The following is a 21,217-nucleotide window of genomic DNA, read 5'->3' as shown; positions in this document are numbered from 1 at the left end:
TTTGTAAATTGAAATACGTTAGACTGTTGGCTGTAGTGCTTTTTGTCACTTGAGATGTTGAAAGTGTACAAAAACACCCTGTCTGATCTCTTTATAAAGTTGTCTGAGGAAAAAGAGGAGCGCTTTTGTCTGGAAAAAGAATTATAACCCTTTGTCATGGTGCAGTTCTGAATAATTTCATAGAAATCATCAAGATTATCCTGGATTTACTGTGCTTTAATATAGAGGGGAATCTGATCCAGTGACAGTGTGACTGACAGTTCTAGCTTGAGTGAGACGAGCGTGGCGTCTCCTCAGGATTCTCCGTGTTAGGATCAGTCAGTTACTGTCGAGCTGGTTTCCCTGGACATTTTTCTTTTGCTTTCCAGTAGATTCTGCGTGGGAGGGCTGGGGAGGCAAGCACAGCCATCAGTAGGGGAGTGTTGATTTTTGCATTCCTGAAAATCACTGCTGGCTGTGCTAAATGAAGATAATTGGCAGGAACCAATTAGTCTCGTAGGAGGGTGTTATTAAGGGTTGAGTTCTTTTCACAAATTGCCCCTTCTGCGCTTACTGCTTGAGAGGCGTAATCTCAGCGATCCCGAAATTCATAGGAGATTGATTTCCTCCTTTTTTTTCTTTTTTCTTCCCCCTCCCCCCCCCTTAAACTCTGCAGGTCAGTCCCACCCCAGGGTGCATCCGGGCGTTAATGAAGATGTTGTACTGCCCTTACTGCAGAGGACTTCCCACTGTGAAACCTTGCAACAACTATTGCCTCAATGTAATGAAGGGCTGCCTAGCAAATCAGGCTGATTTGGATACTGAGTGGAATCTGTTCATAGGTAAGAAGAGTTTAAATACTAGTGGAAGGAAACGCTGGTAAATAGCAAACATCTCCAGAGTTTTTGTGAGGTTAGAAGACCCTGTTGGTCAGTATTTGCAGTGAAGCACCTGCAGGTACACCTTGCTTTCCAACTGGCCTTCCTAGCTTACTGTGAGAAATGTCTCTTTACCCCACCCAAGCCGCTCACATTTCTCACTTCCTATTTCAGAAGGAATGGCATGGTGTTACAGCTTCTGAGCTGAATTACTCCATGGTATGTGAAATGTGGCGAAATTTTTGGTTGGGGATATGATAACAAGCTTAACATGGCAGAAATAGCGTGTATTACAGCTGACAACTAGGCTCTTGCAAGCTGAGAAAATAATAACATTGTGTAAAATCCAGTCAACACAAATCACAACACCTGCTCTTGTAGCATATAGGCAAAAAGCTTTAAAAGTTACACACATGAGAAATTATTAATTGCTTGCTCTTGATTATAATATGTTCCTGTCTCCCTTTCAGTGTGCTGAAGAGAAAGTACCAGATCAAAATGTTTGAATGGAGCACAGAATATGTATTTAAGGAAAACTGCTAGTACAGTTTTATTCACATAAATCTTCACTCAAATAAACTAAAAAAAACCCCAAACCAAACCCTAGAAAGATATCTTCTTTGAACAGCCGTTCAGATATGCTGTAGCAAAAAATAAAACCCTCCCAGAGGAATAACATTTAACAAGAAATAAGAGCTTCAAGTTGCTTTTGATGATACACAGGATAGGATAAGGAATTAGGCAGGGCTAATGATAATATAGAAAGAACAGAAACAGCTAGTTAGCCCAGTTGCTAATGAGCATCCTAGTCTATATCAGATCTCAGGAAAATAGAGGCAGCTGTGAGAAAAAAAAAAAAAGAAAAAAAAGAGCATGCTTTATTGCAAGCAAAGACAGGAAATGTTATTTTCTACTTTTGGAAAGACAAAATATGAGCAATCTCATTTTGCTTAATTTCAAACCCCACTGACCAACGTGACTTTCAAAATTCAACTGACTCGTGGATTTTCACTCTCCTCAGTACAGAGTAGTGCAAGATGAATAGAGAGAAGAAAACAGGATGAAAAATGAATCAGTGTATTAAAATATGAAGGGGAAAAAAAAAGCATTGAGTGTGCTATAAAAATAGCATGGGCCAAAAATGCAAAGGACAATAATAAACAAATGATGTAAATAAAGATGCCTTCTCAGTGCCTTGTGCCGGTTAAAGGAGCTGACATCAGAAGCAGAGCTGTACCCTTGGGACTACCGGTGTGAAAAGCAGTCAGTTCATCATCAGAAAGCTAAGTAGGAGCTGATGGGAAAATAGCGCCAACCTGTTAAAGGCATTGCATAAACTACTTTCCCTTTGTCATTAAAGAGTAAGCAAGAGCTGAATTGTCAGTAATGCTGATCACAGAAAATAAGGTATTTAGGGGAAAAAAACCCCAAACAAACAAACTAAAATAAACAACAGAGTTTTTCTTAAGGCGAGCACCTGTTCAAATCAAAAGCTGGAAGGTAAGATTTCAAGTCTTAAGAGAAGATTTCTCCTTCTGTTGTTTTAAATTCAGAAAGAGTCCTGGGCAGCGTGAGGTGTGTTTTGAAAAGTGTGGAAGTGCTTACAGATTCAGACTTTCAGAGCCTTTGATGCAAAGCCCTTGTCTTCATCAGTGTCTTTCAGATTTTACTTGCTCTCAGAAAAGGAAAACCGCATGAAAGCTTGTACAAGCTAATTTATTAAATACTGTGTAATATTAAAGCATATTAAATACTATGTGCTTCCTTAAGGGAAAGCAGGCTGCTCTGCAATTACCCCTTCAAGTCAGTGATGACAAGGCAGTATAAAGTACAAATACATCGAGACATATTTTGACTTTCTTCTACCTGTACTACTTCTCCTCTACTGCTTGATGCGGAAGGGAATCGAGAAGGAGACAGAGATTTTCCTGTGTTTGGAAGAGGCATTATGTTTTATCCCATTTTTGAGGCCTCTGACAGCTTTGCTGAAGATGAGGGTCCTTAGTCCTTCCTTTGTGAAAGATTGAAATGCGGCAAGTTGTCTCTGTCTCTGACAGCTGTCAGAGGCTTTCTAGTAACACATGCAATTCCCTTAGTACTAAACACAACAAAACTTCTACTCGATGAATTAAAACGAACGGCAGCACTTTACAGCACCACTGAGCTATGAAAGATTGGAAATTATGCATGAGCAGTTTTTATCCCTGTTCTGATACCAGAAACCATGCACTAGGAAAAAAAAGAAGAAAAAAACCCAAAAAAAAAAGAGATAATTTTGTGCACTAACAGTCTCTGCGTAGGCAGGAATCCCAAATGTTAGTGCATATTCATACACAGCTAGTTTTGCTTAGCTCATAATCTGTGTATTGCAAGGTTGTTTTGCCAAAAGTTGGTACTGGGAGGAAACTCTCAGATGTGTTTGTCAGTAACTAAGCAAATACTGTAGTTTGGACTGCTTGCTCTGGCATTGTTCTGTAGTTACATTAATCGTCCAGCAACCCCCAAGATGAGGAGGAACAGAAGAAAGTAAATGGGCTCTCTGACAACAGGATGTGTTACATGTTCCACCTAGTTTATAAATATAAAAGTCAGGACTGAAATCATATTTATATAGCACTAATAAATCTTACATCTACTTTCAAAGCTGGGGAGAGTGGGACAGCTTCCCCTAAACATCTGGTGCTTTCCAAGATTTTATAGACTGTGAAAATTGGTAAGAGGTGAAACAGCTGCAGCGGCATGACACATGGTTTATTATATTTTTCCTGTTTGTGTCACCTTAAGGTCTGTGTCCTTTTTGTGTAACATTTCATTATAGGCTTTTGTACTTTCTTGCCTTCATTATTACATAATGAAAGCCAAAAGTAGTGCATCTCATTCTAGCAGATTTTCCCTGAAGCTCAGAATTTTCTCTGAGAAAAGACAACAGTCTTTAATCATTATAAAACTAGGATGAATAAATGCTTCTTTCAGGTATCTATATAAAATATTTAAGAGGTAGTCAGAAGTAAACCAGCCACGCTGACTTTGAAAACGTGAATTTTGACAAAGCTGGCTCCTGATGTTTTGCCTCTTTCTTACCCCTCGTAATCTCCTTTGCACCAGGCTGTAGCAAAGTTAGCAAATGCAAGATAGAAGGAAAGAGTAGAGAAACTGTACTGCTGAGGAAGGAGGTTGCCTCAGGGGAGGAGCTGACTGATTCTGTGGAATGGGAAAAAGGGGTTTTTCTCTGTCTCATGGCCCAACAGATACAGTCAAAAATTATGCTTCTCTCCATGGAGTTATACCAATTAACAGCGATAAGAATCAGGGATCCTACTGTTCATTTTATCATGGAAACACAGAAGAGAGGGAGAAAGCTATTCCCACTTACAAGATTCAAAACCCATCTATCTTAGGGAATTAAGTTCAATTTTAGCAATTCTTTTACTCCTCTTTCTCTAGCTACCCTGCATTTCAGTCTCTGTTGCTATCTTGAGATTCTCTGACTTTGTCTAGCATTACCTTTCTCTAAGATCGATCATTTGTTTCCCTTCAACTGCTCTTCTGGAGCAGGAATGTCAGTCAAGGAACGAGCTCCCCTTAGTGGGCACCACATTTTTCCTTGGTGCCCTCATTCAGCTTCAGAATCAACACCTGCAGAAAGATGGTTTCCATGAAAGCAAGTGCATCTCCTTTGACTGCTGCCTTATCCACAGGTTCAGGGTGGAAAAGTGTCCATAATCCATCTGGTTTTTTGCAGGATTTCTTTCATAATTAGCAGTGGGGTTCACTTCTGTCTCGAGAGGAAAAACACAGGTGATACTAAATCTGAATGTCAAGTGAGATTGTGAGCTGAATATGATAGTTCTTACTTAATTCAGAAAAACAACAGTAAAAATCCAGGTAGCTCTGTTAATCATAGCAATGATTGTACATGGGGGTTTTTTTGTGGGCATCTAAGGTGCACATAACTACTTTTTTGCTGTATTTAGTGGTAGAGTGTATACTGGTGTAGTGCCCATGTAGTCTATGGATTGCAGTAAGGCAATCCATAAGTTTGCTACTGCATGGCTATTTATAGAAGCGGAAATTACAACTACTTCTTTTTTTCTTGGAATTATTAAATGGTAAAACACATTCAATTATTCAAAATTATCCAATGGTAAACACACCTTGACCTTACTCCCATGTTTTAGTCAGTGGGAGATAGCAGAAAACACCTCAGAAGTTCTGCAGTAAGAGACGTGCAAATGACCGTGATTCGGGCCACATCCTTGTCTGAAAAGAAGCCAAAGTGCACTAGTTCATGCTCACAGCTGTCCTTCTGCTTAGGCTGGAGACCAAGTGGCTTTCCTAGCAGGGAATAACTGACAAGCCAGATCAGCATGCAGCGTGTTCACACTGCAGTACTCAAGGCCAGCAAAGCTGGCACCCAGGCTCAGAGAGCCAGAGCCACCTCTGAGTGCCACCTCCCTGCTAGACTTCAGACAAAGGAGAAAATCCTATCTGCTGGGTTTCAGCAAAAGTTTCTCCTTCCAGTCCTGGAAGTTATTTCCCTGACTGTCATTGTAGCAGCTCTGCATTACTAATGAACTTCCTTGTTACTGTGCTTTAAAAATCCCTCTTTTTTTTTTTTTTTTTTTTCTTCACATCAGTAGGACTCAGACCTTAGGAGACCCCTTGAGGTAGACCTTACTACCCAGCCTCACTCAGAGCAGCTAGATAATTTTAAGTATAACCGCCCATCAAAACCTTAACTGCTTACTACTCCTCAAAGCTTTAGAGTGATGAAAATATGCAATCAGTTCTATTTACTGCTTACAAAAGCCCTCAGGACTCTCTGTTTTCTCTGTTCTGTGTGCAAGTAAATATTTTCCTTTTAATCCTTCAAGAGACTACCTAGACTTGTCTTTTCTAAATGCCTTATTATAACAATAACTGTGCTTTTCAAGACTCACTTTGGTTCATTGAAAAAATCAGTGTGTAATTGTAATAGTAATCCTTTACATTTTTTGTGCTCCTATGTGTAAAACTAGTGTAAATAAATAAACACCACCATGGCTGTGTAGGAAACTACATATTAGGTTCATGAAAGTAGGGAACCTCTGAAGTGTGTTGAGAAAACATTCAAACCAGGAGGTTTTATTCCTTTTTTTTTTTTCTCTGAAGTGTGCAGGATCAGAATCTGTCACTTCTATTCACCCTTGCATGCTACCAATCAAGAGCTGAAAATCTGTTGTAACTCTCAGAAGGCAAAAATCTTGCTCCTGCTTGATCATGTTAAAACGAAAGAGTTAAAACAGTGATTTTAGCAACCTTGGTTATCAGACACTTGAATTTCATCCTTCTGCTACCCTCCTCCTTAATAATTATACGAGTATGATATTTATTATATGTTAGCCTCCTGTAAGGACTCTCAGAACAAAAATGAGTTATATTATTGCCTCTGTGGAGAGGGACGGCAGGTTTTCTGCAGACCTAGGGTGCCGTTATTCCAAATTCAGAGTTTCTGGTAGAAATTCGTTTGTTTTGGTTTAACATGCATAAAATGGGTACTTGAATGCAAACACTGAAATTTCATTATGTGCATCCGGTTGTCCTATGAAAACTGAGGTATTCATACTTAAGGCAGCCTAAAAATCAAAACCTGCATATAAACCCTTATTTTCAGTTAGCATCAGCTTAGAGCAGGCATAGAATTGCTCAGTGTAAAATCATCCTTTCTTGCATTCTTCCTGAATTAAATAAATCTTGATACCTCTAGTGAAACCATCTTTGCCACCCATCAGATTGAGAATGGGAAAAAATTACCTTAACCTAATATTTTTCATCTTTTCTACCCATTTCTCAGAGAAATTTCAGTGCCTCCAGAGTTTTGAGATTTTCTTTAAGTCTCTGGTCTGTACAAAACATAGTAGCTATTATGGCACACTAATGTCTATCCCCTTAGTTGAAGTGGCAGAGTTAGGTGAATGACTTTAAGGGTTGCAGAGCCCCATTCTGATTATATATGAAAACATTGGAATCTATAGTTTAGAATTATTTCTTTTTCCCACTTCAGCTTATGTTTCCCAAAAGCAAGGGAAAATAAGTACTCTGTTGTGTGATAAGATTGCAAATTCAGCTGATCAAAAGGTGAGATCAACCAGGTATGAAGATATAAATCTAATACTGCTTTTTGAAAAGAACCCAAAACCTTCTAGTGTGCTTCAGGCCCACCAGTCTCAACAACGCATAGGTAGTCTATGCAAAGGGATTTGCAGTGCTATTAAATACCCAAACCTAACATCATAAAACAAGTACATCATTTCAGGATAAAAATATGTAGTTGCAAAACTGAAAAATGAACTCATCTTGATGATACCTAAATCAAAGTTTGCATTATTATCATTTTTAAATTCTTTCATAAGCACTAGCCTCCATGATCCCATCTTTTCCCCTTGTATTCCAGAAATAGTAGAATCACTGGCTACAATTTATATATGATACCAAGACCTGATGGCTCAGTCAGAGTATATAGGAGCACCCCTGAAACAGAGGGAACATCACCATTCAGTGAGGTAAACGATGTGCAGAGGAGAACTGGATTTGGATTTGCTCTTTCCCTGCTGTTTCTCTTCCCTTGGAAGTATACACAACCTGAGCACATTAATTCCTCTGATGGCAACCAATTCAGCCTGAGAGAAGCTCTCTGAAGTTGTGGGACTGCCAGCAGCATGCAGAGAGCACCAGCACTTGCCTGCTGCTTAAGCTCTATTTACCCTGCCAAATCCCTGTGCCTCCCCCTGGGGCAATACAGTTTCTTGCAAGCAGCTCACAGCATCCTTCACCCTGTATATTTGCTTTAGGATGTGTCAGTGAAGAAGGAGGTTCCTCTCTGTGGGACTAAGGGGATCTTCTGCTCCAGATACTGGCTGGAGAGAGCTGGGACTCATCTGGCCTGATCTGGCTGCTAATACCATTGGCAGCTCGTTACTAGGAGGATGCATCCTGGAAGGATGCTAATGGGTTCATTCAGGCTGACTCTTGAAAACTGCAGCTCCCAAAGAGGGGCTGTGAATTTTTGAAGACACAGGTGCTTAGTTGAATGATGGCAACAAAATTCTCAGGTTCCTGAGCTGTGACATGACTTGTGGAAATTAAGAATACTGATTCACTCTGCTGGGTTTTTTTTTTTAAGAGTAGAAAGATATCATCACCCATGAAACACATCACCCCTCATTGTGTCATGTGACTGTTGCAAATACAGGATCAAACTCAGCAATTCTAGGATTCTGCCTTCGCCATATACATACACAACACCCTTGAACCGTATGATTTCTGCATTTGCAGGAAAAAGCTTCTCAAAACCTGCAGCGGTACAAGAGCCATGTGCTCAGCATTTTCACCAGGCACAGCAGAGTCCTAAGTTGACTGCAGCATTTACATGCTGCAGCATCTTTTGAAAATAACAAGGCTGATCAGCTTTGTCAAAAAAGCTACAAAGATTTTATAATGAAGCCGTTGGACCCAAATGATGACATTTTAGTTCCATTTTCATTCCTCATCTCCAACTCCTTCACATCATTTTACATCAAAGTGAAATGCCTGGCTAGTACAAACTGAGAGCAGTTTGGAAGTTGCATAGAATAGCAAATTTCTCTGTGTTTGCATTCGGGGAAGTGCTGGGGAAGCTATTTTGCCGCTTCCCTTCAAAATGGTATGAATGAGCACAGGGATGTTACATAAGACATCTCTAGAAATAGGAGGATATGTTAATTATTTATTGTTCCAATACTGCATGAATCAAGCGTTGTTATTTTGTACTTTTCCAAGTCCACAGCTATGCTCTCTCATGGGACTCCTTGCTTGCAGGAGTGCGGTGAACAGTACTGCTTTCTGTCCTAGGTTACCATGTGTATTAACACCTCAAAAGAGTTTTCTCTTCAGTGGAGGAATTGATCTCTCAATAATTACACTTAGGTAGGGCTGAATCTCTGCTACCCTGGCAGGGGCATCCCTCAGGCACTTCACTCTGTTCATCTCCCTGTTTCACAAGCCAGGGACCAGCTAGAAAATATCGTGCTCTTACCTGGTCTGGTTTCCTTCTGATTTGGGGAATTTGGGGCACCTAGCCTCTCTGGCATATAAGATAAGGGTGCAAATGAGCACACACCAGACTCCAGAATTTGGCCAGGCTCTCACAGTTTAGTTGCCTAAAAGAGATGCTTTGGTGCAGTTGCTTATTAGAGGAGTACAAATCCAAATAAAGGACGTGTGACTTGTTTCATTTTCCCAAGCAGTATTAAAAATAAGTCTGCTTTAAGAAAAGTTTGGTGAGAGATTTCTTTGAAACATTCTGAGCAGAAGGTGTTAAGCATCAATTTAATTGCTTTGAACTTGCTACTTTGGCTGTACTTAATTGAGGCAACACAGTATTTCACTAGGAAGCAAGAAAATTATGTTGCCTTTACAAACGTATCTCCAGTTACATCATCATTTGGCTTGGTCAGTACTGATAAACCTCAGATGATCTGCATTTTATATTTTGCAGACACTCCTATTTTCAAGGAGCAATATAAAGGTGGAATAATTTGAATTTTGCCCAGAGGAATACTAAAGGTTATATTTCAAGTTTTGCCTCTGTATCTATTTTTCTGTATTTTATTTCTGCTTCTATTCAGCTGTATTTAAGACCATATAGCTGAGAAATGTATTTTGTTGCACTGCACTATGACACAATTTTATACTTTTCCAATATTTTGTCTTGGGATCTGCATCTGTTTTAGAAACCTGTGAAAATAAGAACCAGTTTTTATAAACTGAGAATAGAACTTGAAACTATGCAATACTTAAATGCTCTGTTATTTCTGAAAGATTGATTTAGCAACTATTTCAGATTGTCTAAATTTCATATTGGAAACAAGGATCCAATCATGTTCTTCATTATTCAGGTCAATGCATGTAAAAATATTTTCAATGTCAAGAAAACTCCCTATCTACTGCTATCAAAACACTTGGTTATATCTGAAAATACTCCACTGAGACTATTATATAATATCAATAAAAGGTACAAATCCCTTACCACAATGATGTCAAAGCAAAACTGACATTGATTTGCTTTGTATTATAATTTTGAGCTGTTGCCTGATGAAGGCTAATCTGTTTATGTTGCCTGAGGAAGGCTAATGTTTTGGATTGTATATTATCTTTTTATAGTCATGTCCTGTGACCTTAAAAGGAACCTGCATGTATTTCTTTATGAAACACAGAAGCAAAGTAGTGTTCGCAACCAGCCTTAATTTCTCCTTACAAATAAAACCTTATGTTGCATGTGAACAATGCACTCCAAAAAGAGACTTTGAGTTGTAAATAATCTGCCAAATTCTATTAGTGAGACATTTGGGGGTTTCTTAGTATCATTTCTTTGTGCTTTTTTTTTTGTCCTTGAATTTCAGAACAAGTTTCAGTTTGATGTTGCTTGAAGAATAAAACTCAACACAAAACTCATTAAAAGGATTCAAATGTGTAGACAATCTCAGTCTAAATCACTGGGGTTTTTTTACTTTTGAAGCACTTATAAAGGTTTTTCTTGAGTCATACATAAACGACCCATTTCGCCAAAAGCTCCAAACCTTATTAGCAATACAGCAAAACCTACTCAAATAAATTATTTTTATGGGTAGTAAGTACATATTTTTCTTAATATAAATGAAATGCTCTTTTTTTTTTCTTCCCTAACAAAGCCACATAGATATAAAAGGGCACAGATTACACTCAGTCAATATTCTCATTTCAGAAAGACATTTTAAGGATAAGCTGATAGAAAAGGGTGAAGAGTGTTTTACTTAGCTATAATTTTCTTGACTTGGAAAAGACATTATGATAAAGATTCCTACACAGTACCCCATAACAGTGCTAGATTTAGTGGAGCAGAAACTTAAAACCGTTAGATCAGAATTTTAATAAAACAAAAGTTTCAGGAAATAATTATTTCTTTCTGGTAAGGGTCCTATGGGTTCCCTTCTTGTAATATGTCAAGCCTGCATTTTTTCTTCTAATTTTTTTTTTTTTTCAGATGCAGGGATTATTGGGTAAAACATAGATTTTTCTTCTTTTCTCTCTACCTTATTAACAAAAAGTCTTACCATCTCTGTAGTCAAGAGAACTAGTTTGGCCCAGAGTGCTATGACAGAAGTAGTATGGCCAAAATTCACTGAATGTTTTGGCAACAGTGAAATCTAAACGTGTCCTGGTGCATTTGGGAGATTCCAAGGTGTTTAGAAGGTAATATGAAGGTAATATGAAAATTTCAGCTGTTGTATTTCCTGTTTCTCCATGTTACTCGGTGTCACCTGCCCTGTAATATAACATTCAACATACCTTAATGTCATTTATATTGCAAGTTCACCTATGGGAATTTGAACTCCCATGACATGTATTTTTCATTTAGCCACCAGAAGCATATACTGAACCTTCCATGTCAATAGGAACTCACCTTCATAATATCACACTTCAATTTTCAGCATCAGTAAAGAGCCTTTCTATCTGTCTTGTCTTGTTAACTCTTACAATACAGATAAATATGTAGGAAAAAATAGCAGCTGGAAAAATAAAAAACACCATTTTGATTCCAATGGGTATTTGTTGCTGACCTCAAAAGAGAATCCAATTTTTCAACCAAGCTTTGCATCTCGCTGTGGTGTTGTGAAATGAGATGAAGGTCAGTCTTCACTTTCAGTGAGCCAGTGACGACAGCATCTTGCACTTAGCTCGACTGTAGGACAAGATGAAAACCATGACTAAACCGATGATGTACGGTAGCGAAAGGAAAGTGCCAAACAGGCATGAAGTTACCCTGAGCATGAGCCAATAAAGCAGCCAGTGCTCATGAGTAGCTAACTTGAATTTCATAGATTAAATGATACAGAAAGTCTTCCAGTAGATTTCACAATTCTAATAAAACATGTAGGGTCATACTTACTGGCATTTAGTTATACTTCAGCATTCATATTTTAATGCATTGGTTAAAGGAAGCTGATAAATGGGATCTAGACTGTCTCTACTAGAGGAACATAAGAGTGACAGTTCTGGCACACATAGCTGCAGCTTCTGATTTGTGTTTCATTTAAAGATTCAAAAGAAGGGCTATATGTATTTCTTCTGACAAACTAAAAATGCATCCATGAATATTCTGTTAGCTGAAACTTTGCTGATATCCTCGGTGCTGCAAACACAGTCTAACTCAGGTTCTGCTCTTTGTATTGCACTTGCTCTTTGGTTAGCTTTTCATACCAATTAGAAAATGAAATCGTTGTGTTTCCTTTCTACTTTTTCCTGAGAGATTTTCTGTCAAGAAAACTTTTCTATGGGAGGCATAAGAGATGGCTGCTCCAAGCTATGCTGATGGCTAAAAACACATTTTGGTAATACGGAAATCCTCTATTCCAGATACTAATGACTGACATTCTCATTTTAGCACGTTGATTCCACTTAGATAAATCACTTCTAAATTATTATACAGTTTTGAGTCCTTTCATAATATTTAGCTTGACTGTCTTCCCCGTACACAGTTAATATATTTTTGCATTACCTTTCAATCTTTTATTGATATAAGTGCATATTACACTTGATTTGTTCAAATGCAGCTGTCAGAAAAATGCATATAAAACCTAGTTTTCTGACTGATGTTTCTTTTGAAGGGTGTTTATATAAATTAATATTTTAAAAATTACAAGGCAGAAAAACTATGGTAATGATAAGGTAGCACTTTTTAAGAAGCCTCTGACATTTCAGCTGTGATAAAACTTTTCTGTAAAAGTTTAACAAAAGCTTAGTAAATTACTTACTGAAATCAGAAGGAACAGCATGGAAAAACTTTAGCTGATACAAATTATTCAGTAATTGAAATATGGCAATGAACAATACATGAAGATCTAATTCCATTGATATTGAATGTATCTTTAAAAAGAATAATTCCAAAATGAATTAATTTTGTCAAGTTATTTGTTACTGATAGATGAGGAAACCAAGTAGTTATTTTTCTGTATGTGAAAGCACTTTCAAGCTCCCTGCCCCCCATTCAGTTCAAGAAGAGAAAAGTCTCTTGATTCTAAAATTTGGGGAGTTTTCTCTCCCCTTGCAAAAAGGAATTTGATAGTTTGAATATAGAATTATAGAATCACTTAGGTTGGAAAAGACAAGATCACAGAGTCCAACTGCAGCCTAACTCTGCCTAGTCCACCTCTAGACTATGTCCCCAGGCACAATATCTACATGGCTTTTAAATACCTCCACCACCTCCCTGGGCAGACTGCCCCAATACTTGACTACCCTTTCAGTAAAGAAATTCTTCCTGATGTCTAACCTAAATCGCCCCTGGTGCAACTTGAAACCTTTTCCTCTCATCCTATGACTTGTTACCTGAGAGAAGAGAGAGACTCCCACATCGCTACACCCTCCTTGAAGGTAGTTGTAGAGAGCAATAAGGTCTCCCCTCAGCCTCCTTTTCTGAAGACTAAAAAGCCCCACTTCCCTCAGCCACTCCTCATAGGACTTGTGCTCCAAGCCCTTAACCAGCTTCATCGTCCTTCTCTGGACACGCTCCAGCATCTCAACATCCTTCTTGTAGTGAGTGGCCCAAAACTGAACACAGTACTTGAGGTGTGGCCTCACCAGAGCTGAGTACAATGGAACAATCACTTCCCTACTCCTGCTGGTTATACTATTCCTGATACAGGCCAGGAGGCTGTTGGCCTTCTTGGCCACCTAGGCACTCTGCCAGCTAATGTTCAGCCAGCTGTCCACTAACACCTCCAGGTCCTTCTCCTCCAGGGAACTCTCCTGCCAGTCTGCCCCAAGCCTGTAACACTGCCTGGGGTTATTGTGACCAAAGTGCAGGACCCAGTACTTGGCCTTGTTGAACCCCATAAAGTTGGCCTCTGCCATCCAGGTCCCTCTGAAGAGCCTTCCTGCCTTCCAGCAGATCAATAGTCCCACACAATTTGGTGTCATCTACAAACTTACTGGGGGTGTGCTCGATCCCCTCATCCAGATCATTAATAAAGATGTCAAAGAGGACTGGCCCCAGCACCAAGCCCTGGGGATCATCACTTGTGACCTGCCACCAGCTCCATTCAGCACAACTCTTCGGGCCCAGCTGTCCAGCCAATTTTTAACCCAACAAAGAGTATACACATCTAATCCATGAGCATCTAGTTTCTCCAGGAGGGTGCTATAGGGAACAGTGTCAAAGGTTTTACTGAAATCCAGGTAGACAACATTCACAGCCTTCCCCTCATCCAATAAGCAGGTCAGCTTGTCATAGAAGAAGATCGGGTTGGTCAAGCATGAACTGCCTTTCATAAACCCATGCTGACTGGGACTGATCGCCTGGTTGTCCTGCATGTGTTGTGTGATGGTACTCAAGATGATTTGTTCCATCACCTTCCCCAGCACCAAGGTCAGTCTGACAGGCCTGTAGTTCCCCGGGTCCTTCGGCCCTTCTTGTAGATGGGTGTCACATATGCCAGCTTCCAGTCAAGCAGAACCAATCCGATGAGCCAGGACTGCTACTAAATAAGGGAAGGTGGCTTATCTAGTATCTAGTGATGCAGGCCATGAAGTCTAAAGCAGACCTGCTGCATAAAGTCTAGTAGGTAGTGTAAAGGTAATCTTGTCCAATACTGCAAGTTGTATTCACATTTTTTTGAAATCTGGCAATATGAACCCCAGGCAAACTTACTTAGAGTTTACATGAAGACACTTCTCATCTGCCTTGTTCCTGTTGTTCAAGCTGAACAGGCTACAAGGTGCAACCTCTAGACAGCTACTCTTTACAGAGAAAGAAACCACTGAGTAAATGTAACTTGCACTTTTTGAAGAATAAACAGACTCAGAGTGAAAAAACACAGGTTACAAATAGTTTTTTTTTCCAAAATTCATGACACCAGATTATAATTTTCATGTTCTCCTTGTTTCACATGCATCTTATTTGACAAAAAATAGTGATACGGACCCAAATTGTGTAGTCTTGTGACTTTACATAGTACTCTGTAAGTGGCAAGAATGCAGCCCTTTTCAGCTGATGGCAGTAGAGGTGCTTTCATTGTTGCTTGTAGGGTTTTCTCCAGTTGTGCTCACCTCTTAGATTTTCAGTGTTCTGTGTAAATATGCAAAGTATGTTGCACGCAGGAATCTTGTATTATAGCTTAATCAACACTACAGGAAATGTGTTTCTATTTGCCCTTCACTTATTTTTCTAAAACCTTCTGAAAGAAATGTTTAAGCTGAAGCATTTACTACGGATGGAAATAATAAGAATTTATGAAGAATAACCTCTCCTTTCATTTTTAACTTGGTTAAAAAACTTATGTGTTATCAGAAGTATTTCTTGTTCAAATTTTGAATTCTTGCCTATAAACCTACACACAGTTTGAGCGGACTGGGGATAGCAAAGTTCTGCCTAAAACCAGTTTTCGTTTATCTTATGCGATGTTTTAGTATTCCAGCTCAGTATATTTGCAGATGTTACCATAACATCTTTTTCTTGGAAAATCCTACACATACGCGTCGAGCTTTCATAAGAGAGATGAAAGACACTCAGATATCTGGTTTACTGTGTTTCAGGAGAGGATTTTTTGAGTGGAGTAAGGTAGATTTTTCTGAAATTTTTCCCTTCAATTCAGAATAAAGCCCAGGGTAGACTGCAAGACTTTCAGGTATAAAAGTATTATTCCAAGCACTGAGGGCCCTAATATGAACATGAGAAAAATAATTAGCTTTTCCTGTAAACCAAATTGCTTTTCAATGCTTATGAAAATATACTCTTTAAAATAAAAAGTAAAAATGGTATTGAATTAGTAGTTATTGGATGTGCACTCTCTGCTTTTCATTACTTTACTGAAATTCTATTGAAATTAATGGAATAAATAGCTATTATATTGCCAGAGAACTCCTGGCAGAAGAGTTAGAATTCAAGGCAAATGAGTTAGTTATGAAAAACCATTCTTTTCAGTGGGAACTGAGTAGCTATTGAATTTCCTTCATTTCAATCTGAATCCCATAGTTATTCATCTGTAAAGAGCTTTGCTTATCTATTACTTTCTTTTAATTTAGACAGATACAGATAGGATAGAAAATACCCTTAGTTTTATTTCTATTTGATTAATGGATATTTTTCTGAAGCATATAAAAAAACCCAACAAATCCAAACTGTTGTAGGTGACCTCATTACGGACAAAGTTGGATAAGTTAGGCAGTGTATGTGAAAGGTAGGAGAAAAGGTATGGAGTCATGTTATTCCATGTTATATATATACATGGATGTATTTTATTTATTGTTCTAATTTATTGAATGAAAGGGTATGGCATGTGAGTTCCCAAGAGTATATTAAAAGACTTTTAATAAATTTTAAGAACATTAAGATGTTCTTACATTAAAAAGTTGTATTTAAACATAGGCAAAAAGCCGCTGCTCAAAGAATAACAGCTGCAGTTTGTTTATTTGGAGGGCATGGAACAAAAGCATTCATAAGCTTTAGAGAAGTGCCAAGTATATGAATGGGCACTATCCCAACCAAAATATCTCTTTGCAATAGTACTATTTGAAAGAAATAATGATTCAACACTCTGAAAATGCAAGTGTCACTTTTCAGTGAGTTAAAGCAACACAGTGAGATAAAAGCTAGGCCTTCGGGAATCACAGTAAGGCCATCAGAAAAACAGGCTTCTTCCTGTTTTCCTAATATGTAAACTAGAAAATTTTCACTGCTTTCATGTGGTCCTGTGTATGATCAGCAAACCAGAAAGAGCACCTGGATTAACACAAACCATTTTCTAATTATCACAGTAAATTGTGGGGTAAATTGCTGTCATTTGGGGCACCTCGAAGCCCCATGATGACCTACACGTCCCTTCCCACTATTTGAACAATAAAGCTTAAACATCATCGCTAAATGGAGGATTGCCTGCCTCCTAAGAGCAGCATCTTTTTTTATCAATACAGGTCTATTCCCACAACAGTTTATTGGAGTAGGGGAGTTTGTATGGGTTGGAAATTCAGGTCACACACAAAAAAAAAAAAATAAAGCAGTAAAACACAGATCTCTGTAAGATTCCATGCCACATGTTTCTACTGCAGTCAAGCTGCAACCTGAGCTTTATTTAGTTTAGGTACTAATATCTGCTTTACATAATAATTGCAACATAAAATAGCAGCACAGAATAGAACTGTGGCTTGCTGTCTGTATTTCCCTGAGCTTCCAGCCAAATCTTGTAACCTGTATTGAGCTTAATGACTGCCCAGCCATGTCTCTTGGTACCTGCGAAGTTGAAACAAACATTTCTGAGCAGAACACCAGCCTTCCTCTTCCCACAGAGACTGAAGCAATGGGTTCACTGCCTTTTTTTTAAGGAAAGAAATGCACAGGCAGGAAGAGATGTTGAATAACAGTCTTAATCTGTTTGATTTCCAATATGTACAATTCCTGCAGGTATAAACCTGAAAAGAGATTAATTATCACAGTTTAGGGCTTATGTACTCATAAACTGCTACTAAGGCATCACAAAATTCCCAGAATGATTCAGACTCTATGTCTACATCACTGATTTTCTGTCTGAAAAAGGCTTATTCAATTCCCAGTTTTTAAGGCCGTAATTTTTAGCTTTCAGTGTACATTCGGATAAGTTATCATGACTATCTGAAATCTCACATAAATGTAGAGAATTGTTCCTTTAGGAAGCCCTAACTGAAGACAGCCGGAATGATTTGTTTCTCTGCAGAGACTCACTGTGTACGCAATACATGTAGCAATGATCCGTAAGAGCACAGGAAGCAAACAATACAGATCTCACGGGCTCTGAGCAGCTGCTGACCAGTGCAGATTGCACCCAGGTGCCTGAGGAGATGTGCGTTTTACATGCATTTTATGCAAAATCCTGAATGTTGCCTGGAGGTGTGGCTTCATTACCAGCTGACCTAAGTCAATCTAAGCTGATGCCGCTTCAGAAAAGCGTGGTACAAGACACTTTCCTGAGTGCCAGTCCCAGCATTCGGGGCCAGAGAGAGCTGACTCTTTGAAAAACACTTTTTCTTTCTTTTCTTACTTGTTTAATTGATGAATTTATTTCTGTGAGTGCTCTCCCTGCCACCCAAGGATGAGCTAGGCAACCTCAGTAAGCAATGAAACAACACCCTAAGATGCTCTGTGATCTAATTTCATTGTGTTAGCTATCTTAGTTTATAAGAAAAAAACAAAACAAAACAAAAAACCCTAAGAAAACAAAAAAATCCCAACAGAAGATTTTTAGTTCAAAATTTTTAAATCCTTTTTCCTCACAATAGCAAAGGGTCTAGCTAGACTCTCCTCAGGGATTCATGAGGGTGAGATGTAGTCATAGCCAAAGCACCTTTTGACATTCTGTGGTCAATGCAATACCGAAAAACTCATGATTGATCTCCCTCCTCTTCCTTGGAGGAGACAAGGAGAGCCCGAAAGCGCCTTCCCTGGCAGGTCTTCCTGTGCGAAGGAGCAAGAATCTGCCACAGCGACTATTGCTGTCTCATATGGGAGGGGGGGTTGGGGCCAGTGCCATGTTTTCTCCTAAGCATATGGTCTGGCACAGAGTAGGAAGGTGTGACAGAAAACACTCTTAGTCCTATGAAGGCAGCATCTGAGCAAGCTACATTTGGGATTCTCTGTCTGGCCATGATTTCACATTTGGCGCCCGACCTGCTTCAGCTGGTTAAGGCAATCCCCGCACGGCAGCCAGCTGTGTGCTTGTACCACTGTATCATCAGCGGTGATCCTGATCCCATGATCCAGCACACAGACAAACAGCACTGTCAATGCAGAGCAGGCACAGGCAGGTAGGAATGAGCCGGTGGGAGAAAAGCGTGGCAGGGAGAGAAGACGAGCCCCCTAGGCCAGTGGTGTCAATATAAATACCAGCCAGCTTGTGATTTAAGAGATTAGCGTGATGTTACAGAGAGATGAAACTATGGGCAGCCGCCATGGAAAGGGTTAGTCACATTTCTGCCCTCACCATGTGTTTCTGCCATGTCTCTTCCAGCAACAGTGAATCGTTCAGCCTGCAGAGAGTTGATCAGAAACCAGCAGGAAGCTAACCCAGCCACAGAACTGGGATAGGCTTTCTGCTGCCTCAGATACCTGAATTAACTCACATGGCACAATGTCACCTGAGTGGCACAAGGAAATCATTCAGGACAAGAGGTGGAATGGGGATTTTGTCCTCATACATAGATCTTTAGGTGGATTGAGCAGTGACATCCCTGGGATGAAGCATCCTGAGAAGGCCAAGCCAGTTTAGGAGCTACATACTGCCAAAAATAGCCACGTGCTTCTTCCACTTCCCTTCTTACCTTCTTTCCAAGCCTTCTCCAGCCTACTAACTTGATAGAAAACAAACCATGAGGGGAAAAATTGTTTGAAATTCTCAGCCCCATTAGTGAGCAGCATCAACTCAAGGAGTGGCCATCTTAAATAGACATGCAAACCGTAACTTTGTATGAGATGACTGAGGTCACCATGGCTGAAAAGGTGTCTTGTCACTTATTTCTTCTCCATTCCAGTAACTTCTAATGGCTGCATATTTGCACTGATACTTTGCACAAGCAGTGATGATGATAGGATGTTATTGTGCGCAATACCATTACCCAAGCATTAAATAATCCCTCCACCTACTATTTTCTCTTTTTTTCTTTTTTCTTTTTTTTTTTTTCTAAAAGATGATTTTGTTACTCTGTTGTCTTGGTTTATTGCCCCATTGGATCATCATACTCCTGCTAGAGCCATTGCAAAATAAGCTGTGAGTTCCAATAACAAGGAGTTCAGGTGAGGTGGAGTGAGAGAGTGGGATCTCCCCCTATTCTTTTAACGCTATGAGATTGGCAAAAGCTCTTACCTGTTGCTCCACCTTAAGAGTCTGCTTTCTGTTCTTCAGTTATATTGAACACAATGCTGAAAAAACCCCACAACATCTCCCTAAAATAAACTGTCAATCACTTTATATGTTTGCCATATATGTCAGATCATTATTGTGGTTTAATGATTGTGTAGATAACTTCTGGTTCACAAGTTCCCTTTTAAAAAGGAGAACATTAGTTATGTGTAGTTTGCTGCTTTTGATTTGTACCATTTGTAATGTTTCATGCTCTAGTATGAAGAAACTGTGATTTTGCTTTAACTTTCAAGTAATCTTATAAAAGACATCTCTCAGTTCCAGTGATGGATGCAATTGAGATGTATAATGCATCTTCCTATATGCAGTGGACCAAAATGTTGCAGAGGCTTAAATATGTTTATGAACTGGAAATAATAAAGAAATAGGTCAGAAAATCAGTGATTACAGTAGTGGGAAAGGATGAAAAAGCTGTTTTCTGATGTGATTTAGAATAGTGGGCTGCTAAGCAGGGATATGTAGGAGAGCTGACAGAGATGGCAAAAGCTCTATTTAACAAGGCTCCTTTGTGAATAATGGTAACAATATTTAAAATGACAGAGAGAAAGATGGTATTAGACAGAAGGAGTGGTGAAATATGAAGCACAGACAAAGTCTGGGTGGTACCTTGCAGTAAATGTGTCACAGTATTACAGGAGGTCAACTTTAATCTGGATTCTGAAAGTAATGCCATATTTAATATATTTGTGTTCCATTGTATCTGTGAGAAAAGAGCAAAGTAGTTGTGAATGCAAGCCAACAGTGCAGAAAGCTCTGAGAAAGACCGCTTCAGCCCATCTTGGAATTCTGTTGACAATCCTCCTCTTTCCTTACGTTTTTGAGATGTTCCAGTGAGGAAATTAGAATTGCAATAGTAGGTTTGGGTAATCAACACTGAGTGTAAAATCGAGAGAAGGCATTTCTAAAGGACCTGAAGATGAAAACTATGATTAGATTCACAAAAAAAGTTACAATTTAGGAAGAAAAATCATCTCCAATTTCCAGATGATGAGTGTTTCAGGTAAATAAATGTTTCCTCATAGCCATGCTTTAAATAACAAGGTTGTTTTCTATATAGATATTAGCAAGAACTAGAACACAATGAGAAGAGTTTGTGCACATGAGGAAACATCACTGTTAATGGCACTTACCCAAGAAGGGGAAAATACAATTTCTCATCTAAGCTCACAATGCACAATCCAAAGTCCTTACAATAACTTTCTTCAGAGATGGTTAAGTAGGAAATGGGGATTTCTGGGTCATTCTGTGAGAATGACCTAGACTATATTGGTGTCATATATTTTTTCTCTTAATATTAGCATATTTTACTTTTGCATGATAAAGCTATGGTTTCAGCCTGATTTTTAGTAGGAACATTTTAACCCTTTGAGGTTTCATTGATCTATATGTTGTCCTTAAAAGCTTTTTGCATGGCTGGTA

General features: G+C 39.0%; 1 protein-coding gene across 1 annotated transcript in view; it reads left to right on the top strand.

Annotated features, from left to right (window-relative positions):
* The window catches only part of GPC6 (glypican 6), a gene marked incomplete at both ends in the record, with an annotated part of 791,424 nt that overhangs the window by 583,058 nt on the left and 187,149 nt on the right, over positions 1-21,217 (top strand). The window contains one exon of the mRNA XM_084279285.1: positions 656-821. Within this exon, the coding sequence (XP_084135411.1) occupies positions 656-821 (166 nt within the window). The remainder of the gene's footprint in view (positions 1-655; positions 822-21,217) is intronic.

Source organism: Gallinula chloropus (assembly GCF_964237585.1).
Source record: "Gallinula chloropus genome assembly, chromosome: 1".
Lineage (NCBI taxonomy): Eukaryota > Metazoa > Chordata > Aves > Gruiformes > Rallidae > Gallinula > Gallinula chloropus.
The sequence above is the reverse complement of the archived record's forward strand: the minus strand, read 5'-3'. Positions and strand labels throughout refer to the sequence as shown.